At 37.5% G+C, this 27433-nt stretch overlaps 1 protein-coding gene across 1 annotated transcript in view; it reads right to left on the reverse strand.

Annotated features, from left to right (window-relative positions):
* Window positions 1–27433, reverse strand: part of ngef (neuronal guanine nucleotide exchange factor) — a 40767-nt gene that overhangs the window by 4672 nt on the left and 8662 nt on the right. The window contains exons 4-12 of the mRNA XM_072455385.1: window positions 25437–25521; window positions 18732–18947; window positions 16260–16315; window positions 12063–12310; window positions 10708–10868; window positions 9858–10010; window positions 1470–1599; window positions 213–287; window positions 52–141 (exon numbers count right to left, since the gene is read on the reverse strand). Coding sequence (XP_072311486.1) covers window positions 52–141; window positions 213–287; window positions 1470–1599; window positions 9858–10010; window positions 10708–10868; window positions 12063–12310; window positions 16260–16315; window positions 18732–18947; window positions 25437–25521 — 1214 coding nt within the window. The remainder of the gene's footprint in view (window positions 1–51; window positions 142–212; window positions 288–1469; window positions 1600–9857; window positions 10011–10707; window positions 10869–12062; window positions 12311–16259; window positions 16316–18731; window positions 18948–25436; window positions 25522–27433) is intronic.

Raw genomic sequence — 27433 nt, forward strand, 5'->3', positions numbered from 1 at the left:
GATTGCAACTCCCCCTGTGGGTGAAACGAAGTACTGCAACAACTTCCGTACCTTGGACTTAAACTCAAGTGTTTTCTCGATGTTGATGAGCTCTTCAGTGCGAGCCATTTTACGCACGCCTTCATTACAGTCCTTGACAATCTGCAAGTAGATCGTTAGTCTAAATTACCCAGACAACTAGCTGCAGTTGTCGCTCTGACGTCGATTTTCACCTGTTCGAGTCGCTGATGTGCTTTTATGGCGTTGGCCTCACGCTCTGAGCCTTCTTCGACCTTTTTTAGGATATTCTGTGGGAACAAACACGAGTCAGCGTCTCCGTGTGCGGTAAAGTCAGCGGTTTACGGTCTGCTTAAAGGATCTGCAAAAAATATGAGTTTTAAAGCCCAAGGGCAATAAGAAAGGACGTGTATTAGAGAAGCATGTTGGTCACTTGTTGTACTCCAAAATGAAAATATTAGAAGAGGAAAAATAAGACAAACAGAACGGACAGTCAAAGGCACAATGTGTTTAAAATGTGAACCTAAAGGTGCACTATATATATCGCTTCAAATGTTCCACAGTTTGGCATTAAACATATCCATCTTGCATTATTAAATTACCAGAGTTTCCTTTTTCGCTAAATTAATACCTCGAAAAACTGTGGCGCAAAGCAATGACATCGCCATGGAGAAGAGCGGGTGACATCGTTACATACGCCTTTAAGAGAAGTCGAATATAATAATAATATAAATTTAATCTTTCATTTGTCCAGGCGTGGTGCAGCGTAGAAGAGCATTCAGAGGTGGTTCATCTGGACTTCAGAAATCAAGAAGAACGTTTCATTTCCAATCTGTCACCACTGTCCAGATGACTCCCTCTGCAACCTTTTCTATCATCTTTAAGATACAATACGTACGAAAAATATGAACATTACATTGAAATACATAAAGATACACACTATAACCAGCTGCTTACTACATTTCCCCACAAAGGAAAAACACAAATGCAATGTAGATGTGATGAATGTTTAAGTAACATTATAGATTTAGTCAAGTTCCAGCCCACAAGTCTACAGTGCATCCAGAAATCGGGCACAGCGTGAGGTATTGTTTGTTGAATTGTGAGGCAAATAATGAATTGGATCCTTTTTGGAACAAGGCTGTAAGTAAGAGAATGAAATGTGGAAAAAGTGAAGCGCTTTAAGTCAGTTCTCCGCTTTCAAGTCATTGGAACACACACATTGACAAATACAGCTCATGTTTGTGCAATTCATATGTTTGTGTGTAAAGTCTCATACATAATGTCATCTCAAGTTCGAGGCGAGTCCTAAATCGAGACAACAAAATAAGTCAGTGATAGATATTGCTTTGTGTTCATTTCTACTTTCATATATAATGCATTTGAACACCAACAAACAGAATAATGTCCGTGCATCATTAGCAAATATGTAATGAAAAGTAACGTTTGCAAAAGTAGGTTTGACTTCAGACCTGAACGAGGAGTTTGAGTCGGGTAATCCTCTGAAAAGGCAGGATCAAAAACGAAGTGAAGGACAGGCCTCGGACTCGTGAGTGTTTCTCCAAAGTCTCCATGACGTCCCGAAACGCCTGGTTCCCCTCCCTGCATAGGAGAGAACAGACAGGGGCGGATGGATTAACAACACTGGCTAATTAAACATTACAATTGGCGACTAGTTACCTCAACTTGTTAAATAATGCAATGAGAACTGTGGGATTAAAAGTGCTATTTTATGACGATCTAATTAAAAAGCTTATGAAAATAACTAATTGCAGTAAGTGACTACAATTGCACATCAAAAATGAGACTTAACTTAACCCAAGAACTAAACCTGGACTAGAACTGGACCAAACCAAGTCTACATCAGGACTACAGTTTCCATTTTTTGTTTGCAATGAGCTTTTCTTCAATTCCCAACCACTTTTCCAAACCAAAATAATACAATCACTTGATACATTTGCAGATAATGTTATTTTTAAGGACAACACTGAAACGCCTGATGTATTTATCCTTGGGGAATGATGAATAAACAAAGAAACAAACACAAAAAGTCTCAAGAGCACTAAATGCAGTAGAAGTTGTCGCAGAGTCCGTCACACTGGCCCGACAACCACATACGCCACACGTTTTTCACTTAATAAGCAAAAGCCATTGTGTTTTTATCACTAAGTTAATACGACAGGCCTAGCATTATTAAAACATATTTCTCTACACTGTTTATTTATTCATGATGAACCTAAAGCTAAAACATGAGCTAATGACGGACATAATCTCATATCAAATAATACTTAACTTTATAAAACATCTTGAATTGAGAAGCCATTTATTTAGTTTTGTCACCAATATTATTTTTTATTATAGATTTTAAATTGGGCCATCATTAAAGGTTGAATGGACGAGTTTTTTGGCCCAAATTTGAGTCTTATTTCCTCTTTATCAATCATAAAACACACCTACCGCTCACCTGCAGCCGCGTGCGGCTCGTCCCACATTTCCGCGTGTCTAAGCGCATTGATCTATCATAATATAGTTCCCTCAGTGTACGGGGCAAAATGAAGACGGAGAAAGACAGTTCGAGCTGACTCAGAAGTGGACGGAAATCTACGGGAGACGAGAGATGCGATGCGATCTGTCGCGCTAATAAATAAACGCAGGTGTGTGTTGTATCAGTCCACACGGGGGAGTGCACATGCGCACTTCCGCCCGAGTTCTCAAATCGCCGAAAAATCGTCCATTGCGCCTTTAAGTATTATTTTAGTAGTCGACTAGTCAGCGCTTTTTAAAAATGTATTTTTGTTAGTCGACAAGTCAAAATTATTTCTATTGTACATTTTTAAATTCATTATCAACAAAATAAAGGTAGAAATATGATGACTGAAGAATATTTACGAATAAAGTATTATTAATAAAAAGCATAAATAGTTTTTAATTGTTTGACATTTTGATTTAATAATGCCACCGTCTTTGTTGTAAAAAGGTCTTTTTGCGTATTAAAGTCTCTATAGATTTACAGTTAGATAACTATTACCAAACTACGACCACAATTATTTTTTATAGTCAACTGGGCACACTTTTTCCAAGGCACACAAAAAGTCATAATTTTAATAACCACAGTGTATTTATGAGGCGCTTTTCCACCACTTGCCACATTTAGTCCACTTTCTGTCAAATTTGTCCATTTTCAAGTTGTGTTTTTTTATAGAAGGAATACGTTTTGCCACTCGCCACAATAGCGTCTTCGGCTCTGACTACATCTGCAGAACATTGCGATTATCCACAAAGCGACGATATTTTAATCATCTGTTGTTCTGTGAAATAGCGGAATTCCTGTGACGTCTCTCGAGATGTAATCGGAGAGAAGAGGGCATTATTGTTGGCGCGGTAATCCCACAACAACAGCGTGAATGGGCCTTTGTCAAGAACGGACCAATTACGACGCAATGAAAGAAAACTGCATCACATACAGGTAAAACGGTGGCAGTGGTATTCTTTAAAATGCCTCTTGTACTTGCCTCAATGAAATAACAATAAGCAATTTAGGTTTTATCAATATATTGTTGAGTAAAAGTACATTATTTTGGCTTTAAGTTACTTTAAATCTCAGTAGGTTGTCATTTTGAGTACATTTGGCAACAATATTATTCTTTTTTTGTTCTTTATTTGTAGTTCGTTGAAGGAAAATCGACAATATTGCATCAAATCTGGGATGCATTAACACAATGAGTGGAGAGGAAACTGCATCGCATACAGGTGAAATGGTGGCAATGGTATTCTTTAAAATGCCTCTTATACTCAATTCAAACTATGAAACATTTTAATTAAAAGGTCATGAAAATCCTCCAAACCAACAGTAAGAATGGCATCAATAACAATTTAGGTTTTAAATATATATTGTTGAGTAAAAGCACATTATTTTGGCTTCAAGTTACTAAAAAGCTCAGTAGGTTGACATTTTGAGATACATTTGCAACAATATTATTTTTTATTTTTTTGTCGTTTGTTGAAGCTAGTGAAGAAACTGCACCAAATCTGAGATGCATTCTAAGTTTACTGGGTCATAACAGTGAAGAATCGCATCATAAGCTCACTGTATACACTGCAGCCTATTTGCATAATAAGGAGAAAAAGCAGTGTTAGAGAATGTAAGAAAGAATGGGAAACTGGATCAGCTAATCGTCTTTTCTTTACAATTCTCAAAGTAATCCTTCCTGGAATGAACGGCTCTGAAAGTCTTTGTTCGGCAGACATGGCTCCACTGTAAATGTGTAAAAACAGAGCCGACATGATCAGCCACCAATAAATGCAGCACGAGCGATTGATTAGCGGCAAATGAGGGCTGTAATGATTAATCAGACTCGTTGTGACGAATGCAGTTATAGGAAGAAATAAATTCACTAAAAGAGGAATTTCAACACTGTCGAGCTTGTCATGTGTGTTGTTGATGCCTCCTCCTCCTCCTCCTCCTCCTCCTCCTCCTCCTCCTCCTCCTCCTCCTCCTCCTCCTCCTCCTCCTCCTCCTCCTCCTCCTCCTCCTCCTCCTCCTCCTCCTCCTCCTCCTCCTCCTCCTCCTCCTCCTCCTCCTCCTCCTCCTCCTCCTCCTCCTCCTCCTCCTCCTCCTCCTCCTCGGTCCCTAAGGCCCGGATGTGTCAGTCATGTGAGGTTCCTCCTGGTTATGGACTGAGGTTAGCGGAGTCTGCAGCCAGACACCTCTCAATCAATGCTTTATAAACTGTAACTGTAATAACACAGTCCGGGTTAATACATGAACTCAACTGGATCTTTATTTTGGCTGATTGGGGCACTTTCCTGGTTTGTATTACTTGTTTCGAGTCGTTAATATACTTAAACTATAATCCACTGCTCATTGTTTTTGTGATTTAAAACTAGAACACAGAAACTCTGAGAATACGTCTCTTCAAGGCCCGAGGTCCGAGCTCCGAGGACAAAAAGAACACTGCATTATGACCAAAAACATAAAGCCAAGTGCAACAGTCTCCCAGACGACATTCTTTTGTTCAGCTGTCAATCAAAACACACACAGACACAGGACTATGCGACAGAAAGCAGTGCAGCTCGTCCTCCTGAACTCTTAGAACAAACTAAACTATCAAAGTACTTTCCCTAAATCCCACATAATAAGACAATAAAGTAGTTTGGATCAGGCTTCAACCACGTAAACAAGACTGAACCAGAGCCAGAACTAAACTCCATGGAGACAAGTAGGTCACACCACCAGGCCAGTTACAGGTCAGATCTGTGCAGAACAGTGGTGTGTGGGGCAGGGTCGGGTCAGGGGGGACTGCAGAGGCACGGTCAGCTGTAAAATGAATTATTACGATACGATTTACAGAGAAATTAGAGGCGGTGAACTAAGATGCGGGCAAATGCAAAGACACCTGTGCAGTGACCCTCCTCTGACCACGCCCCCTGCTCGGTCAAAAACAACCCCGTGCATCACTGGTGCAGAGGAAACACAGCTCAGAATCAGAAAAGGTGAATTGCCATTGTCAATGAACGGAATTCACAAACATAGGAACTTGCTTTGGTGATACAGATAGCTCACGTTAAGAATGCATTTCATTTATTCTTTAAAGAAGAAAATATTGAAATAATCAGGCCTGACTTGGTTAAACTGGTTCGCAGGTGGTTCTTGTTACGTTCAGCAGTTCACTGATAATGTCAGGTGTAGTTTTCAGCCTAATGAAGTGTTGTTTTCAATGGACATCTGAGCTCGTTGTCCGCAAATAAACAGGACATCATTCCAAAGTCGTGTGTAGATTAACTAAAAGATGTAATGTTAGATCTTATGCATTATTTCAAAATCAAATAAAAGCAAGATAAATGAGTCAAACGGCTATAAAACTCCAATGTGACACCTTTAAACAACAAAAGACTCCGAGTCCCATAGTCTGAATAAGCCATGCTAATAATTTTGCACTATCAGCAGTTAATTCCACACTTAAATCTGATTTCTGATGTAATCACTATAATCCCAGTGTAAACACAGAGATTCAAAATGGCCGCCGCCGCCGTGTGTGTGGTCCAGTGCATTTCAGTAATGTGTTCAGACTTTATACACGCTTTGACAGCTCAACAGGTTCTGAGAGAAGAGCTCATCCCAAAACCAACAAGGACCAAATCTGAGCTCAAATAACAGACAAGCGCTCGAGTCGAACGTCTGAGGAGCCTCTGTCAACACGGACGCGAGCTCAGGAGGTGGATGTGGGAGTCGCTGGGCTCCTTGGTCCCGGTTCGAGCCCGGTTTAGTTCTGCTGTAGACTCGGTTTGGTTGATGTGGCTTGTGCAAAGGGCCGAACACTAGAGATGCGACAATACAGCTCAGGACAGTGCGTTATCGATGTAATTTAAATACGTTCTAAGCGTCAGAGGAACAACAAGTTTTTTCTAATAATCGATAAACAGCTATTTTATCAAATCACACAACAAATCAAAATTTGTTTGAATACAGCAGCGTTAGGCCTTTATGGAGTGGTTTTCTTACTGTATTTGCAAAGGTATGGCACGATTAACCTTTTTCTCCTGCGACAATGTGACGTATTGAACCATCCATTATGATCGTTACATCTCTAGTGAACTCACCACTCTAACAACGCACGAGGAACAAACTAGACATATTTTGGAGGAGTAAACCTATATTTCTGACAAATCAATAACTGAGGCTCATGTAGAAAAGTGGAAACATAAAAATATAATCCCTAATTTGTACTGGAGCTGTCCATGGAAGATAAAGACTCAACATTTTTGAACAAAACGAGTCTAAAACATGGTTGGCAAGAATGTATTTCTAGCGGAGACACCTAAGAGCTATTACCGTTGCTGTCGATGCAAGAGCAATGGGTATTTTTACCTACGCAGACAGACGACGTGCGAAAATGACTGCGTGACAAAGACGGACGAAAATAGCTCGGGCTTATTTTCTAAAAGGGAACAATTTCACTTAGATACTGCAACAGGAAATGTAATAAAGAAATATGCAACTCTACATCTAGGGCTGGGCAAAAGCATAACAATAAGTGTTATTTTTCTTACATTGATTGTTCTGATGTTTTGTTTCAGTTCTATTTTCTCCCCAAAATTAAAACATGTACATAAAAAACATAATATATCAATTTGGCTATTACAGTTTGTGTATAAAGAAACGTATAAATAATCAAATGTATTCCTTTAAATTCTCAACATTTCCCTGGTTATCGTTTGCTTTATTAAGTGGAAGGTCGCGACAGACTTAAAAAATGTGACATTTATACCAATTTTATACACGCTTTTAGCTTTCAAATGGAATTTTAGGTTTGACATTTGTCTAATTATAGATTTTATTAGAGTCCCGTCATCAAAGTTGTGACGCAAACGATAATGAGAACTTAAAACTCCATTATAAGCACTGCGTTGGCGTTGCATAATGCCTCGTCCCGCGCCTCGTCCCGCGCCTGTTGCAGGGTAAAAACATTAGTCTGTTACTCAGGGCTTTCATGACTCAGAGTAATTTATATCCCATTGTTCGGACGCGGAGTGTTTCTGACGGACGGGCTTTGTCCTCCGCGCTCCCTCCTGTCAAACCACTCCTTCCGCACACACACGAGTACTTTGAGCAGGGAAAACAATGCAACAGAAAGTAGCTGATTGTCAAGAGTTTGCAAAATGGGTGTCAATTTTTGTGGTTTAAGTGTCAAAAAGTCCAAATGTGAAGTATTTTTGTTCATAAAAGCACTTCCGACATTCACTCACATGTTCTGGTGTTAGTATTGTTCTTGTGCGTAAAGCCACAGCTGCCCTGGGACGGACTGAATAAGGCATCGCTGCCGGTCTTACACCAATAGCCTCGCCAATCACAACACAAAAGTATAAATACCCGGATATCAATCAATACTAACTCAAAACTAGATATTGGAGAAATTCATACAGAAAAAAAATCCCATAAAAATAACCAAATTTGACAACAAAAAAAAATCGGTCTTAAACTAAATCAGAGCTAGTATAAGATCACTTGATAATATTTAAGAAACTACAAATATTCTGAGTTGAAAATGACTATGAGTCTATTGTCTAAGAAACTAGGGTTTTATTATTATGATTTCAAAATGGGCATTGACTGTTGAACCTTGTAATATGGAAATCAAGTTCAAAATTGTACTAAACATTAAGCAATATTAATAGCAGGTATCGAACAACAAAACCTATGTTAGTGGGGTTTTATTGCAGTTCAAACACTGATTTTATTAGTGTCAGTTTTATCTTCTTTTTGATCTTGTAGCCCAGACCGTCTCATCTCAAATGCAGGAACACGTTTAAGATTTATATCGATTATACTTTTTTGGTACTTGGACAAATTGCATTGATTTATTACGGGTCCACTTTTGTCCCGCAAGTTTCGACAGTGTGTTGGTTTAAACGTGTGCGTGGGAAATGCTTTCAGGTATGCGCCGAGCGTCAAAAAAAAGGCAAGAATATATTCGAAGTGGAACACACCCTGCACATCACTTTTGTCATGGATTAAACCAAACCTGTTTCTAATTCAACAGGCTGCAATCACAATCGAACAAGGAAGAAAAACAACTATTACCGGTATTCTGAAAGCTGCTCTTCCTGCGATCCAGGTCACTATCAAGACTGATGACATTGTGTGACAGAGACCTGAAACGACTCTTAGGAATGTTCCGGCTCTGTCCTCGTCAAGTGGATCTACGGGTTAGGTTTAATCCCGAACAACGCTCACAGGATGGCCCGGGTTATTAGTCGATAGTGTAAACGCAAAGCTGACGTTTCCAGTCTTTACTCACTAGGGTATTGCCTAGTACCTCACGATACGATACGAATCCCGATACAGGGTCCACGATACGATACGAATCTCGATACAGGGTCCACGATACGATACGAATCTCGATACAGGGTCCACGATACGAATCCCAATACAGGGTCCACGATACGATACGAACCTCGATACAAGGTCCACGATACGATAAGAATCTCGATACAGGGTCCACGATACGAATCCCAATACAGGGTCCACGATACGATACGAATCTCGATACAGGGTCCACGATACGATAAGAATCTCGATACAGGGTCCACGATACGAATCCCAATACAGGGTCCACGATACGAATCTCGATACACGGAACTCGATACGATATGCGTCCTGATTCATGGATATCCCTTAAAACCGGTGTTAAAAGTGTACTAAAATGATGTGTTGATCAATTAAAACAACAAAATGCTTTAGAATGTCATGTTCACAGTGTCCTCAATAATATCTGAATACAACTGTTGTATGATTAAGTCACACTTTCAGCTCCTCAGATTCAGCCTTGATGCATCAGGCTGAAGGTTCAGAAGTGTAGAACTTTGCAATTTCGAATGACTTTACGTTGTTTAAAAGTATCCCGATACGCATCTCTGTATCGATACACGTGTTGCCGAGAAGTCCGTCACGATATATCACGATATCAAATTTTAGAGTTACGATAATTGTGAGATTTTTTTTTTAACGATTATTAGCAATTATTGAGACTGTGACCAAACAACAGTGAAATCTTCAATTTTATTTCATTCTCTTGGCCTGTTTGTGACCGGCTTTATGATATTGAACTTTCTGTATGACAAAATAAAGATAAAAGTGATAAAAACAGCCGGATAAAACATTCTTTACATTTAGGTTGACTTTTTGGACTATATATTAAACAAAATAAGGCTTAATTTTGCATCTAAAATGGGCACGATTATTATTTTTTGGTTCTAACGTTTATACTGTGACTTGAATAATCACGATTATCGGTTAACCTGATAAATCTTGACGTCCCCAATCACAATCTCGATATATTGAGCGCAGCCCCGTTACTCACAGTATGCGCCTGTAGTTCTTCTCCTGGTAGTTCTGGTTGATGACGTAGGAGATGAAGACGCCAAAGTGCTCCGTGGCGTGACTGTAAACTATGTCGCACACGTCGGAGATCCGGAGGTTCTCCTCGATGCGGTGCTCCAGGTCCATCAGGAACCTGCGGGAAAACGGTCGCGTCAACCAGGTCCAGGGCCTTTGTTTACCTGGATGTTTTCCGATTTATCGCCGTCGCCAGGAGTAAACGTCGGGTCAAAAAAGTAGGGTTTCTACGATACACGCATTCGGTTTGGATATGCTCGATGTGTCTGTTGTGAGGTTATTATCGGTGCAGGGGAGAATTCAACACGTTTCTTGATTACGGATTGCAAAAATAACAATTTTTAAGCAATAGCAATAAGGAACCAGCAATAAGGAACCAGCAACTTTTAACGCAACATACAACAACAAATGGACTATTACCATATTTTCCGCACTATAAGGCGGAATTATAAGGCGCACTGTCAACGAATGGTATATTTTTGATCATTTTTCATATATAAAGCACACCGGACTGTTAAGCGAAACAAAACAGTTACATAAGTCAGTCAGTTGAACTTTATTAATGCAGTGTGCGCGGAAAGTGGTCAGCTTTTCTTCGTAATCTAACCCAGCGAGATATTAATTAATTCATATATAAGGTGCACTATATTATACGGCGCACTGTTGTTTTTTGAGAAAATTAAAGGCTTTTAAGTGCGCCTTATAGTCCGGAAAATACGGTATGTCACAAATGAGTGGATATTGAAGGCACAGAGTAAGGGTAAACGTATTAGAGAAGAGCCCTTTTGAATGTTGTTGTCCTGTACTCTCCCTACCGTTCGCTGGCTTTCATGACGTCCTCGATGTTGGAGAACAGGAAGTGCATGTCCGATTGGTTGAGCGTGTTGATGAGGACGGGGTTTCGCAGGAAGTGGGTTTCTAAAATCTCCAGACTCTTGTAGTAGGACGCTTCCGAGGTCACCAGCTCAAACATGGCCTGGAGAGGAGCAAATGGACAAGGACAATGGGGGTTTACACATTTTATTTCATATCATAATGATAATAAGAAACTGTGCTCCACCAACAGGAGACTCAAGGACCTAATATTGAAATCATGCATGACCAGAAATGGAGTATATCCAACGGAAAAAATCCTATGAACAAATTTTGCTGCTTTGAATTTAAATGTATATGTTGTGTAAAGTAAATATGAATTGCATTTTGACTTCAGTGTCAAAGTAAATGGTTCGATTCAAAAGGTCCTGAGTTGGTTCGTGCTAGTAGTTATATTAAATACAGTATATTTATATGGTGTAGAAACTCTGATTCAATACTAAAAAAATATTTATAAGGTTTATAAGTTTATACCGAGATACCAAGATGATGATAATAAAATACACCGGCTGTCCAAAAAAAAAAAAAAGAGTAAACACTTGGATTCAACTAAGCAAATACAGTAGGTCCTCTCCTCCTGCTGGACAACTGCTGCATCGGTGATGGACTTTGATGCAGTGAGCGGCTTTTCATTTCTGAAACAAGCATGTGGAAAGACAAATCCCGTGGTCATGGATGAGATGTCAGTACGTTTGAGATCATGTTTGGCATCGAGCAGAGGAAACATCGAAGGAGAAGCAGAGACTAATGTACTACAGATCTGAACCCCAGTGAGTGTTTGGGACGAGCTGGAGAAGGCTTTGTGCAGCGGTCACTCTCTCACATCGTCAATACAAGATCAACTTATGCTACACTGGATGGAAATAAATCTTTTAATACTGTAGAAACTAATTGAATCTATGCCACAGTGAATGTGTGCTATAAGACATACCAAAATATAAGAGCGTGTGTCCCTTTTTTTTTGGTCAGGCAGTGTATTCTACTGGGACTATAGTATGTAATTTTCAATATGTTTTTTTTTATTAACAAGCTGTCTTATCTTAGTTTGGATATAGTGCAAAATCATTCTAAAACTTGCACCTTTGTCATGTTCGTGTATTTTTTTAGAATACGTTAAAAAACAAACAAAAACAAAACAGAAGTAATAGCTAGTGTGCAGCTGCAAAACGTTTTCGAAGCATTTGTGAAAGTAGATTTCTTTACTTCAGCTTTTGAGAGACTTGAGAGTGTCATGTCATACTCCCCATCCACACCAGAGCTCTCAGAGGCGAGTCTCGGTTAATCTGGACCCGCTCACCTCCTGCATGATGACCTCCTTCTGTGGCAGCGTGTCGAGGAGGCCGCTGTTCTGCACCACCTCCAGGTTCTGCCACAGACTGAGGGAGTGCGTGCCATTTCGGAGCTGGAGCTGGAGCGTGGGAGGGGCCGCGGGGCCGGAGTCCGAGCCGCTGCGCCTCACCTCGCACGGGGACAGAGACTCGGCTTGTCGCCTCTGCTCGATCTCCTGCTGCTTCGAGCTGTCCCGGTACTCCTGGTACAAGAACGCTGCACGGGGGGGCGCAGAGGAGCAGGTGGAAGTCAGTGTTTGAAACTCAATTAGGGAAAAGTATTTAAAAATAAACAAAAAACAAAAAATACAAGCAAAAATGGCTTTCATTATTACTTTCCTGAACATAAACACACCATTTTTAACTAATAAAATGGGGAATAGGTTGATAGCAAAAACACGATTGCAAATTGTTCCGTAAATATTTTTCTTTTTTTCTTTTGGCTCGTTAAAAACAAATAAAAATTGATTTCGCCTTTACGTTCCTAAAGATAAACAATGCATTTAATCCGTGCCATTTAATTCAATTAAATTTATTTTTGTAACACCGGAAATCACGACAGCGGTTGCTTCGAAGGGCGACGCTGACACATTTATAACAAATTTGAACACATTTCTTTGAGACAAATTTCTTCTTCCAAAGTCCTGTCCAAAAACATTATTTTACTGACAGAGGATTGGCTGCGGACCCAAGAAATGAAATGACTGAATCTCGATTAAAATGTGATTAAAATGTGATTAACGGCACAACCATGGTCTAACGGCAGAAGATTCAGAAATGTCTCCTCTCTATTCCGTGCACAAAGGAGATCTAACTATTGATCTATCTGCCGGCATTTAAATATAATGCAGCAAGTTATTATATTTTCTATGTCATTCAGTCCAACACTATTACAAATACGATATATAGAAATGGATATACATTTTTTGTTGTGTTCATTACTTTTGGTCTGAGCAACACTATTCCAGCTACTTCAGGCATAAGATAAGATAAGATAAGATAATCCTTTATTGTCCCACATGGGGAAATTTGAAGATGAGATGTATAGATAATATAGTATATAGTAATGGTAATTGTAGGTTTGGTAGAAGTCAGTGGTGGAAGAAGTACACAATGTTGATAGTGACAGAGGAAAAGAAATACTCAAGTAAACGTAAAAGTAGCGCATTAAAAATCCACCAAAGTAAAAGGAAACATTAAAAAAGAAGACCGAATACATTTCCTGTTAAGGCATTTTATAAATAAATCTTGTTGGTTGCTTTTCAAACCGATATTTATTTTTTCTCGTAAATTTTAACCGTTTATTTTTTGTTTGTTCAAAGCTCGAAACCTTCCAACTGAATGTCACCGTGAACGTGCTAAAAATGACTGCTCAAAACCAAACAGAGAGTACCTTCGACATTTCAGTCCAGACGCGCGCTTTCAAATGTAGTGAAGTCAAAGTAAAAAGTATCCAATCACGGATACCTGAAAATGCTTTTTGTACTTTGTTACTTTCCACCACTGGTAGTAGTAGTTATTGTACCACAATGACTATAGATACACAAACCATTATTGACTAAGGGACAGTAATTGGTCTAAGAAGGACAGTTATTATATTAAACAGCCAATAGTGAAAGTAGTCGTAAAAGCAAAGGTACTTCACTTACTTTTATCGTGAACTATTTTGCACCATGAATTCTACCACGCAAGTAAAAGTAGCACATTAAAAAATCGACTAAAGTAAAAAGAAACGTTAGTGTTAAAAAAGAAGACGATGCAATGCAATGATGCAATTTTGAGAACTGTTAAAGCGTTTTGATAAATAATTGTGTTGGTATTTGCTTTTCCTGGTTTTATTCTGGTTCAGTTCTACACAAGAACTGAACCAGAATAAAGGGGCTTTCAGTCGTGCACACACATTGCCTATTGTTTTCAGAGCTACAGAAGCTCAGAGTTATCGACGCATCCGTAGGCACTAAAGTTTGCACTGGGGGCGGGAGGTGGGCTGAAAGTTTCCTGTTAAAGCTCGATTTTCTTTTTTTTTTTTTTGAAGGAAGCTGCTTTGAGTGGCGAGGAAGGTGACTTTGAAGAGAGAGAGAGAGGCAGGCGGTTGCGTAACGCACCTCGGCCTGACACGAGCGGCAGATTGGTTTGTGGGCGTCTGCTGAAGCGCGAGTTACATAAGGAAGACAGGAGCAGCACACTGTGTCCAAGAAGCACCGCAATGCCCAATATAACATCCAACAGCACATCTCTGCAGCTATAGGTAAGGGCAAAGTCCAAAATACTGCTGAAGGCATGGTTTAGAGCTGGTTTAGAGCTGGTTTAGAGGTAGATTGAGCTTTATATGTGTAAGGTATAGTCACTTCTGTCATATAAGTCATTAAACATATACAAGAGAATGTGAAATCTGCCATAAAAATGCTAATGAATGAGGTTTAGTTAAGGCAGCATATAAGTTCAGTTCTAACCAGGTCTAAACCAGGTCTGTACCAATTCTTAAGCAGTATTGTGGACTTTGCTCTAGATTTATCTTCGTACGGTAACGGTATAGTTTATGTCTCACTAAATATACGATGTGAACAAGAACTGCACATAAATTAAATTAAATGCAAAAAAAATTAGGTTAAGTTAGAGCAGCATACAACAGCATCTCAGCCACCATAGGCAGGAAGCAAAGTCCACAATCCTGGTTTAGACCTGGGTGAGACCTGGTTTAGACCTGGTTTAGACCTGGGTTAGACCTGGTTTTTACCCGGTTTAGACCTAGTTTTGACCTAGTTTTGACCTGGTTTAGACCTAGTTTTGACCTGGTTTAGACCTAGTTTTGACCTGGTTTAGACCTGGGTGCAGCACATATTTCAGGCTCCGTGCCGACCTCAGTGCCAAATATCCTCCAGACTCTTTATCCCATGTCATGCGATACTGACACAATAAAGCCTACGTGCCTAAACAAATATGGAAAAGTTTACCTCTTTAGCCACAATAGTCCTCAATACTGGTTTAGAACTTTGTAACTCTTATTTTTTCGAATCATTTTGGTGAGGCTCATAGTCACCTCTAAACTATTTTGGAATTAATAAAGCAATTAAAAGCCATCTCTGCACACACGAGGCAAAATGCATGAAGAATAGACTTAATTTACAAAATAGTGATTAAAGCAATCTTAATTTAAGGCTCAGTTTTATGTTGGTTTACTTTTTTATATTGAGATTTTGCACTAAAGTTAAGGCTTTCTTATGCTTATGTGGTATTATCTTGTTTAGATTTGCATAAACGGCTTTTGTTACTGCAGCTAATTTGTTAAGTTTAGGTTTAAATTGCAGTGCAAATTTCAATTAGTGACACTTTAGTCAACCATTTCCTCCTCGATAGGCGCTACTGCAAACCTGGGTGTAGTTGTTTACGCTGTATTAATCCTGGTTTAGCTCGTTTACAGTGGTGCTTTGGCGCAGTCGTGGCTTAGTCCTGGGTTGGTCCTGGCCTAGTTCCACTTCTAGTTTAGACTTGATGGTTTTGGCACAGGTAAGTCACACGTCGGGCCTGTTGGGACCATTTCCCCATTCTTGTTTGTGTGTTCTGATAAGCGTTTGATATACAGTGTACAGACAATGGACTAGAGAATGATCCATTGTACTAATCAAAAATATATGAACGTTTCCTCCTTTTACAGTACATAAGTAACCTCACTAAAACAGTACTACGGACAAACATCTTGGTAATACATGTCTCAAGGGTTTTATCTTACTTTTAAACACAGTTACTTAAATATATATGAAGTGCAGTTGTACACTTCATTACTTGCAGACTACTTGATTATGGGTCAAGCTGTCGAGCTGAAATGAGAGTCATTCAGAAATATTCACAGTGCCCTTGATGTCAGTGTTTTTTTATGTACATTTTAATAATAAAATCATCAATTCTGTAAACTCTTAAGAACATTTTTAGGTATACGTATGCATTGGGTTGTGTATTATATCGTGAGGTACTTGGCAATACCCAGTTAGTTATAGTAATAATAATGTTCTTGAGGTCTTTTTTTTACTGTCACCAAAATTTGACTTTTCATTACTTTTACTGGAACTGAAATGCCCCAGACAAATATGCCACACTGTCATATTTCGAGGTCAAACTGGTTTTAATGCAGATTCAGTCCGGCGTGCATTTATTTGTCGTTTACTCACCGATGTTTTTGATAATGTTGAGACCCACGGTGTTGCTCTCTCCATTGTTCTGCGGCCTGGGAACGACACACAACGAACTCGGTCAGAATTAGACACGTCGCGACACTTTCCGAATACGTAATCGTTTTCCCCCCTGTCACAGTCACAGTTTGGAGTCAGAAGCGACGCCTTCGTGCGACGCAAACTTTTTAGCCTTCTAAATATCACAGACGGCCTTTTTGTTTGTCGATCCAACATGTGCCGTCAATCATTTTAGCGGCGCCTTAAATGGTTTCCCGCACGGTCAAACTGAGGACGCAGGGTTTTTTATAGTTCCTGCTGAGACTGTGGTGGCAAGTGAACGCATTTCTATTTTATACAAATGTTGGATTATAAATGTCACTTATTGCCTCCACACTTTGAAGACTGCTATTCAGTCTTCAAAGAACGGTTTGAAGACTGAATAGCTTTTTGTTTAATGCTTTTTAATATAATACAACAAGCAAAATGTATTGTTTGTCATATCAGTTGATTGTTTAGTTTGTTTTAGACCAAGGGGGTAAAATTAGACTATGGGGGCCCACCATAGTCTCCTTTATTAATGGGAAACACTGGGAGGTACATACTATTTAAAAAAAAAACTCTAAAAAGGTGACATAGTGCAATTTTAAAGCTTGGGTACCGGATGTTCAAAAGGTAAGTACTTTTATGTGCATTGATTTTTTAGAAAAAAGCACAGTTTTGTCAGGTTCAGGTGACTTTATTTATACCCACAGGCAGAATCGGTTTGCAGTGTGGATGCTGACAGCGTGGATCATTCTGATTTTGTCACAAACTTGGGGGAAAAATACAAAATTGACGACTTTACAAGAAGATTTTTTTTTGGGTACCCCTGCTCTAGTCATTTTAATATTCCAAACAATTAGTGACTGTATAGTGACTGTATATAGACACGTGTGAGTCTTCTTTGTGGTTCACAGCTGTAAATATTTTACTGTGAACATGTTATCACTTGGGAACGGTCATTAATTAGTAACTTTAGCATGGGGCGTTTCTAAAATGAACCTGAATGTATTACTCCAGTCGTGATGAGAAGCAGGAGTTGGTTAAAAAGTCATTGGATCTGCCTCAACATGAAAATGACTCTCAAAATAAAGATGGACTTTCTGTGTTGATGCTTATTTATTGTGGTAAATTTTAGCATTGTGCCGTTCGAGCCAGGAAAACAAACAAACAAAAATTTTAAAAAATACATAAAAGAAAGAAAGAATTTCCTCAGGTTGTCAAAAAATATATACGCAAATATTAAACCCAGACTCAAGTATCAATGCTATAAATAACATAAATCAAAATGAATCACATAAAAAAGACACAAATGGACCTTTCCTGAATAGGTTTCATATGGTCTTCATCTAATATAAGAGCTAGCAAGACCACATGGTAATTTTTCTTTTCTTTTCTATATATTCATGTTTTCAGTTCCACATGGTAAATTTAAAGAAAAAATATTCACAATGTAATGGTAGTAAATCTAAATCATTCGTTCCTGATGCCATCGCCTCACTGAACAGTAATCGACGAGCCCAAGCCACATAACTCTTATGTGTTGACCTTTCACCTGCTGGTACAGACAATAGTGTATCTACAGTATCTGTCATTATATTCTCTAAAAATAGTGTTTTTATTGTCATCACGGTGTCGAAATTGGTATTGTGTATTGATGTGTTTTCCTGAACATTTCCGTATTGTAACAACACTATAACAAAGACCGACATTTTGACCTTGATCAACAAGCGCTTCTGCAATAATTGAGCTCCCGAAACACTGGCAGCTCTCACTTCCAAAAGGAGAATGAGCATTCACCCTCATGTGTTTTTGGAGAGTAGGAGGAGGATCCAAAACAACAACAACAAAAGAAGCACGAGCACGCACTATCTGTAAATGTTCTTTCTGTGCTTTTTTCTTTTGTTTGCCATCTTTTTAAAATAACTAGTCAACTGGTCCAATGTTTCACCGTCTGTCAATCGGCTCGTCTTTTATTGACCCATGACACTTTCATAGTTTGATTTTCTAACGCTCCGTTGGTCAAATCAAACATTTTGTAAAGCTTTGGTGTGATTTTGGGCTCTGCAAAAACAAAACATTTGCATCGAGTTTTCCCTTACTCATTTTAGATTTGCATAATTTAGTCATAGGTAAAGCACATTCAACTATTAATGACACTGTCCATTTAGTTCAAAATTAGTCAAAATGTATACGATTAAAAATAAATACAAATATAAATGTATAAATAGATAGGACTAAGAGGAGAAAGAAGAAAATGATACATGTTCCTGATCATTCTCCGAGGATTCATTTGTTATTTTCTTACTAAAGTCGTAGGTTTGCTATAGTTTGTTAGTTTTAGTTTGTTGCTATGAATAAGTAAACATCTCCTAAAGTCTCCCATAGCAAAATAAGGTTAATATTTGGTAAGTCTTTGCTTGTACTGACCTGTTGTTGTTGTTGTAGCTGCCCTTCATGCCGCCCTGGACGTACTGGATGGGACTGATCGGGTTCTGGGGGGCGGTCGGGGTGTTGCCGGGGACCTCGAGGCTGGTTCTGTTGTGAGGGCGATAGACGATGGTGGTGTGTTGATCGGAGCTCTGCCGCTGCTCTTTGCTGCCCACTCTCTGTCCGCTGTCGCCAGGCAACGGAGGCAGCTGCATGCTGACAACGCGGAGGAAAATATACTTGAGAATCACAGGCAGCAGTGAACAGAGCAAATCAAGACTCAAATTAGGAAGTAAATGTGGTATGTGTGTGTGTCATTGTGAGACTGTAGGGTTTAATATCAGGGGAACGATAAGGCAATAGTCAAATACAAACATAGATAAGGCTCTAAACTAAATAAATCAGGGTCAAACAAGGACAACCAAAATTCATAAAATCTTAAACGGGCTGCACACATTTTTTTCATGTAATAAGTAGATAGATATATTGTAAAAGTGGCTATTTATTGATTTAACAAGCACTTCTTGTTTGAGGTGGGCCTATTGTACATGGGGGTAATCAGAGCATTCCGCGGAAACCTACAGAAAGGCCCACAACCGCATGGGAATCAAACCCAGGATCTTTTGGCGGTGAGGCGAGAGAGCTAACCACTGTGCCATCGCTTCTTTAGGGTCAGAATCAGATTGCTCTGCGCTGTCTGCATCCGGTTATGGCGTTTAAATATCCGAGAAGCAGGAAGTGCACTGTCTATGAAAGTAGTGTAAAGCGCTTTTAAACTAATCGCAGAGAATAATTGTGATGCTTGGACTGCATTAAGTGAGCAAAACATTTAAATACATCTTGAATTGAAATGGTTTTAGAATAGGATATTTAACAGCAATGGCAATAGTGGGACTAACTGTTAACAGAGATTAATAATAGGAATTATTTAAGTATATTTGTTGATCTACAAAAAGCGTCTGATGTTTTAATCATTCAATTCAATCGTTATGAAATTTCCCCATTTGTGGACAATAAAGGATTATCTTATCTTATCTTAAGATTGCTCAATAAAATGTACAAATATGGAGTTTGAGGCGCAGCTCACAAATGGATTAGGAGTTATTAAAAAACAGAAAGCAATATGTACGGATAAATGACACAGAATCAGAGATATGATATGATATGAAATGGGGTGTGCCTCAAGTCTCAATTCTTGGGCCATAAATTATTTTGTAAATGTATCAGATGATGGGAAAATTATATTTGCTGATGATACAACATTATTTTAATGCTGGAAAAAAGAGGTTGCAAAAATTGTAAATGAGCTCAAAAAAGTTGTGAGCTCAGCAAACAGTGATTTGAGTTTAAATGGATTACTTCTGCACATTAATAAAACAAATGTTATTTTGCTCAATGACAACAACAAATATATATATATAAATATATATATATATACAAATATATATATATATACATATATATATATATATATATATATACACACAAATATATATATATATATATATACACACAAATATATATATATATATATATATATACACACAAATATATATATATATACACACAAATATATATATATATATATATATATATATATATATATATATATATATATATATACAAATATATATATATAAATATATATATAAATATATATATAAATATATATATATATATATATATATATATATATATATATATATATATATATATATATATATATATATAAATAAATTGGAAATTGATGAAGAAATTCAAAGAGTAAAAGAAACAACATTTCTGGGAGTCATAATAGATCTCGCATAAATTGAACAAAAGAAAAAATAAGCTATTGCAATGTGCAATGTTGCATGAAGTACAGTTTTCACTAAATAATACAGCATTATTAAAGTTATACAATTCAATAATTGTTCCATATTTACTATTTATATTAAAAAAAGAACAAGTCACTATAATCTAAAAGGAACAGACATTTTGTGATGAAGTGAATTTATGGAGTGATCTTGACAAATAAAAAAATCAAGAACAATAACTGCATTTAAGAAAGACATGAAACATTATCATAATAAGTAAGTATGGAAAATAAAATGAGGTTGTTGAAAGGACCGGAGATCTGTTTGCAGTGTAATTTTGAATGTAATTTCATAGCAAATATTTGTTGTAATGTGTTTTAAATATCAGCATCAAGTACAAATTGAAAAGGGGCAGATATCATAAGATTGTTCTTCTTTCTGCTCCTTTTCATTCATTCTTTGTGTAACTGTCGATAATGTATGTTGTATATATGTTATGAATTAAATAAATAAATCAAAAAACAAATAAATAATATTAAACAAGTCTGCTTTTCATGTTTATAAGACGGTAAAAGAGAAGATACATGGATGAATATTAAGTTGGGCTCCACATGTCACAAAAGTATTTTATTGGCTGAAGCAATATCACAACCAACTAAATATATCGCTACTATAACACCGAGGTCCTTCATCTGACAGAATCTTTTTGAATGAAAACATTGAAAAGGGCTCATTTTATTCATAATTTGCCTCTACATTATCCTTGAAGTTTTTGTTTTGACAGACTTTGACTAATGCGTTAATGATATATTTAACTTAACTGAAATCAATGTGTCAAAAAGTAGATTAAAATATTTCAATAATTCTATTGAAATAATTTATATTGCTGTACTTAACAGCTGTTTTGCGTATCGCTATACTTTCCAATATTCCAGTATTGTTGTGCATGAAATGTTTACCCCAAAATAAAGATATAACATTTTCCCATTAATGTATTTCATGTTAATCAAAAACAAATGATCTATGAATTTGAATATGCTTTACTTTAAAAGTCTTTTGTCATATAGCTATTTTTAAATCCATCATTTGTGAATCTGCAGGATAAAACTTAAACGCTTAATGTTAAATAAACTTCAGAAAGATCTGAAATAAAATGGGGGAAACATCAAATATATATATATATATATATACACATACATACATACATACATACATACATACACACACTATAGATTATTTAATGTTTCCCCCATTTTATTTCATGACCAGTTTATAGAAAACGTTGATGGGACTAAAACATGCAGTTCAAACAACCATTATTTAAAACAGAAGAAGAAAAAAACATTTAGATCATTAAATACACTGGAGACAGAAGCCAAACTGAGAGTGTAAAAGAAATGTAGAAGAATCAATGTAGAATCTATATGTACAAACCCATAGTAAACAAGCTAAGATTAAAAAAAAAAAAAAAAAAGACATAAAAGACAGAATAACCTTGCAGATAAGTGTTCAGTTTAACATATTTCTTTGGACATTACATTATTGAACTGTCCAATAGGAGTCTTAATTATTTAAATCAAGTTGCACGCTTTCCGGCTACTATCCACTAGCACTAGATCAATACTTCTCACGATCCTCTCGCTCCGGAACTGATGACACTCGATTGTTGTCCGTTTAGCTCATTTCCTGAAAACCGAAAACGCACACACTACCTTTTCTGTTGGTTTGGGCCGTGTGAAGACTTAAAACGGCAGCGGAGAGAGAACCCACACTGGAGCTTTACCTCAGCGCCTCAACCTTCCAGGAACAACCCCTTATCACATGAACGATAAGACATATAAAAGTACAGATCAAGGACCAAACAGAAGATCCTCACGCACAACTCAACTGCAACTAAACTAAAGTAAAAAAAAGAACATTGTATCAAAGCGATAAAAAGCTAATAAAAAAAAAAAGACTAAATCCGTTGCCACCAGTAACAACTGCGCAATTACATAACACAGTACAAAGTGGCAAACAGTAAACGCAGTGAGGCCATGTTGTTCCACGGATCATTTTTTATCTATATGATTGAATCGACCGTAAGAATAAATCGCAATTGAATCAAAATGGCCGCTTGAACAGTCACAATGATCAAATCACAAAGGCTGCAATTACACTATTTACATAATGTCCTCCATAGAGAACATTGTGAATATGAAAATAAAACCTGCCACTCCTGAAGGTTAGATATCTATGTTCTCAAAGCCTTTTGTCCGTTTATTAGTTTTGCAGTTCATATTTCTCTCAAATGCTAACGCTCCTACATATAGATTTTCTTTTGTTTCATTTCCTTTTCAGTTCTTGTAGTTCTTGTTCTTGCCAATGACCATTTTTTCCACCAGCTATGGTAAGGCACAAGAATATAAAAGTTAAAATTGAATTCATCTGGTAGAAAATGCTATTTGTTGTACCACAATACGGATCTATTAATTAAGATATAGAAAATAGCTAGTAATAGTCATGATCTTAGCAATTGAAACGGGTCCATTGACTTGAAAACTGTTATTTTCTGAGTACTCGAGCCTCAGATGCAGGACAATACAAGATTACTCACATAAGGATCTACTGTATTACTCGAAATACAACTCTGAGAAACTCATAACAAAGCTGTACAAGATTGATTGATTGATCCATTTGAACTTAAAAAAAAAGAAAAAGACGCATCTGATGCCAACAAACTGGGAATGACTCACAGAGACTGATTGTCTAATTGTCCATTCCCATTCAGAACTGTAAAATCTATCTTGATTTAAGAAAGACTAATCCCATGAACTTGAAGTGCAATATACAGTATAGCTGGAAAATATCATGATTAATGATAATAATGAAAGGAAAATCCCAGTAGAGCCTTTTCTAAAATGTATACTTTTTTTTTTTTTTTTAATAATTCAAACAAAAAACAACAACAACATGAGCTGCAACAAATAACTGGCATAACGAAACACTTTTAATACTTATTTAGTATCTATAATTACACAGACGTTTCCTATTTGACCCTCTACAGCTAAAATCTTGCCTTATAACAAAAATAAAAACATGTACACGGTAAATAAAAAGTAAATAGCCCCAAAAAAATATAGTTCCACCTTTTATGTATTGACTGATAAGTTGATAAAAGTAAATATCGTGACAGGCCTGAGCAACACTTATCGGGGGAAATTTGACAATTTGACATTTCTCCCTTCGCTCGTCTCGATCGCAGTGCAAAGCGCACATTGGCGACAGTGATCTGACTTTCACTTGGCCTCGGGCACTCGAGTCTGAAGTGTTTGTGCAGCAGGGCGTGCCACAGGCTGAGGGCAGAAAGGCGGCGGCCGCGGGCACTCCTACTTCACACAAAGACGCGTTCCTCCTCCGCGGCGTTCACACGTGCACTTTGGACAGGCTCGGCAACGTTTCCAATGCGTCGATCGACCGCAATCGTGTCACGTACGATCGCTTTAAACGTACAGAACATGTCACGGACGAGGCTGAACTGAACCCAAATCGACAGACTTTCATTTGGACGATTTCACTAGCCTCTACCGCACAATAAATTTAAAAAAAAGCGTATAGAATTCAAATAACTAGCTTTGAGTTTCAGATCACGCCGCCTGACAATTAAACAGAAGTACGTGGCTTGTAAAATGTCTGGCGAATGGGTTGCCAATATTATCAGACAGTTCCCACAAAGAATATGCTGTCACTGCAGTCACTGGATGATCTTTTTAAATGAGAGAAATCGTAAAAGAAAACATGGTCCGTGTTTAATAATTAACCCAAAAATAGACTGTCACAACTTATGAGAAACATCAGAAGATACAGGGCCCGAAGCACAAAAGTAACAGTACTGTAAGTGCATAACGTTTTTAGGTATCTGTAAGTCATTTAGAGTGGATGCTTTTTTTCTTTTACTTCGCCACGTCCGAGAGCAGGAATCTGTGTTTTCTAATGCACTGCACTGAGTATTAAGTACTTTCATGTGATTTAAGGATTTATTTTGAGCATTTTTGTGGCGACATCCTGTGTAAAGCTCTGATACAGCAAAAACACGTTCATAAAAGTCACTAGAAAACATTGATTGACATTGCTGCTGACCAAAAATCACATTTAACGCTTTAACCGTTCTCAAAATCTGTGTAGAATATTTTTACTTTTTACTCTTAAAGTACTTTTCAAACAGGTACTTCAATACATTTACTAAAAGGGCGTATGACAGGTTTTTATGATTTTCCAATGTTGACTTTATTTGGTGTATTTATTCCTGTTGTGCATATAAATGATAGTTTTACACCAATCGAGTGAGTAATTGTGGAGAAAACATTGAAAAATATGTAGAAAATGTCAAACTTTATGCATAAATTACACAAAAGAAAATACTTTTTGGACTCTCTAACCATGAATTCAACTAAATAAAGTCACTCTCATACATTTTGTCAAATAAAAAAATCTGTGACATTAAATTAGTTTTTTTTTCAGTGTTTGCTGGGTAATTCCCTAGTGTGATGTCATCAATTACAAACAGGAAGATAAATTATAAACGTAAAAAAAAGTGCTATTCTGGAATGATATTTTAATAATTGTTTAGCAAAATTCAAACTATATTTATCTTAACTGCATTTTAGTTCAATGAGTCGTCCGACCTGTAGAGGGCAGTTTAAGTACAGTGAGTTTGACAATAAATTTATCTATTTGTTTTATATGCTGATTATTTTTCCCCCTTTATCTGTACTTTTACTCAAAACGCAGTACTTCCACCACTGCATATAACTGCAATGGAAATGAATGAAAAGGAACTCCTGTACATGAACGATGAAGCAGATTAAATAAATAAAGTCTTGCTTATAATACAGATTCTACAGAGTCCTCGCAGACTTCTCTTACTCACCGTTGCGTCCTCAGAGGGGATTTCGAGGGCAAACCGTTGTTCGTGGAGGAGCCCGGTCTGGACGGGCTGTGGTCCAGACGCTGAACTGCAGGACACAAAAACAACACGGAACAAATCAGTACGTATCAGCACCAGGTCTAAAGACGCACAAGTACACACAGAAGGAGACGCGCTTTAACTCACACGGGACGACGAGGATTTGAAGTTATTCTTCTAAATCAGATGTTTAAAGTGCTGACTCATTTTACACAAACTGATCAACAGTTTCCCTTTTTTTCTCCTGACCCGCTTCATCCATTGATACAATCTAATTCAGACCTGGGCATTTGTGGCCCCAGGGGCAAGATTTGGCCCTCGGCATGATTTAATCTGGCCCCTAGAAAGATTTTTGTTTCTATTTTTGAACTGTCTGTAACATCTGTCTGCACTTGTATCCTTAAAAAAGATGAAATGAATTAATTAAATAGATTCAATAGCCTATATTTGACAGAAAAGTGATATTTTATTTGATTTATATATATTTTTTTCACACCAATGATTGCGGGCCGGCCCTCCGCTACTTGCCTGGATTTAAATATGGCACTCGGAGGAAAATAATTGGCCACCTCTGATCTAATTAAAAGCTTAATTAGTATTGTATTTTCTGGACTATAAGTTGCAACTTTTTTCATAGTTTTGGCTGCGGTGCGACTTATGTGATATTATTAGTTATTTTCACACTGGCAACCGCATTTCACATGTTGATAATTTTCACACTGACAACCACAAGAGGGCGCTCTAGGCTCTAAGCGACGCAGAAGAAGAATCTGCACTTCCTCTTCCTCTGGAGTTTGTGGAGTTGTTTAGAAGTGACACAAAGGAAGAATAATTCAATGGATTTAGTGATTTGGGGTAAAACTGATGCTTTGGTAAACTTGTTAGCATGTTCTTTATGCTATAGTTATCTGAATAACTGTTCATATGTTACGTTAACATACCAGACACTTAGCACAGTTCTGTCTGTGCCTCATGTAGCTGAAGGTGTTAGCGTTAGCATACTACACCTATTCACCATGTTCTCTAATCTGTTATTATTTAAATTGCATTTCCAGATGAGATGTTTGTTCGTGGTCTTGGATTTTATCAAATAAAATGACGTACTGTGATGTCCTCTACAGAGATAATATGGCCTGATTGTGTATAAAACCTGTAAATGTTTGGAAGTTTAGACCTCTACAAACATGTTCTGAAGCGCATGTGGGTCTTATTATATTAGTCAAGTTAAAATGTTGACTTTGTTTACTTCCTTTTTGAAGACAGCATATTATGGATAGCTATAAACTGGTATAATCATGTTAAATAAATTAAACGTTTCAAATTTGCTCGATCGCAATCCAATGACATTGCAAGTTGACACGGAGCAGTGCAATTAATTGAATTCTAAACAAGATCGAGATGGGCTTTTCCAATCGTCAGTGTTTATCAGTTTGCGTCTTTTAAAATCCACATCAATCATTTGTCATGTGTTTTTTTTTTTTGTGAAATCTGATCTGGTGAATCAGCCATGGGCATAAACACCGTTACCTGCATTGGATTATTGTTAATCTGTGTCGAAATATGTCCCTGATAAATAAAATAAAATAAAAATAAGCTCTATACAAGACTGATGCATTGTTATTACTTTGTGTGTGAAATGGCAAAGATTAAAAGTCTGTATTGTTCATGTGCAGGCAAATAAAAGTGAATTGTAAACATTTTTTGAATTGTAAATCAAGATCGATCAATGTGATGACAGGAAAAAAGAATTTTGCGCTGTTGTTGTTTTGTAATATCATGTCACCCACACCCAGAAATGTAATTAGACATTTTCACAATTGCTTGGCTCAAACATAAAGTATATTATAAGGATTGTAGTGAGTTACAGCCCTTAACACACTGCCTTGCCTTTGTCACTGTCGTGTTCCGGTGAATTTTATGGTTTTATTCATGAATCCTGCCTTGTGCAAATGAAACTTGCT

This window comes from Eucyclogobius newberryi, unplaced genomic scaffold (genome assembly GCF_026437365.1).
Source record: "Eucyclogobius newberryi isolate DKJ021-1_F unplaced genomic scaffold, fEucNew1.0.hap1 SCAF_10, whole genome shotgun sequence".
Classification (NCBI taxonomy): Eukaryota; Metazoa; Chordata; class Actinopteri; order Gobiiformes; family Gobiidae; genus Eucyclogobius; species Eucyclogobius newberryi.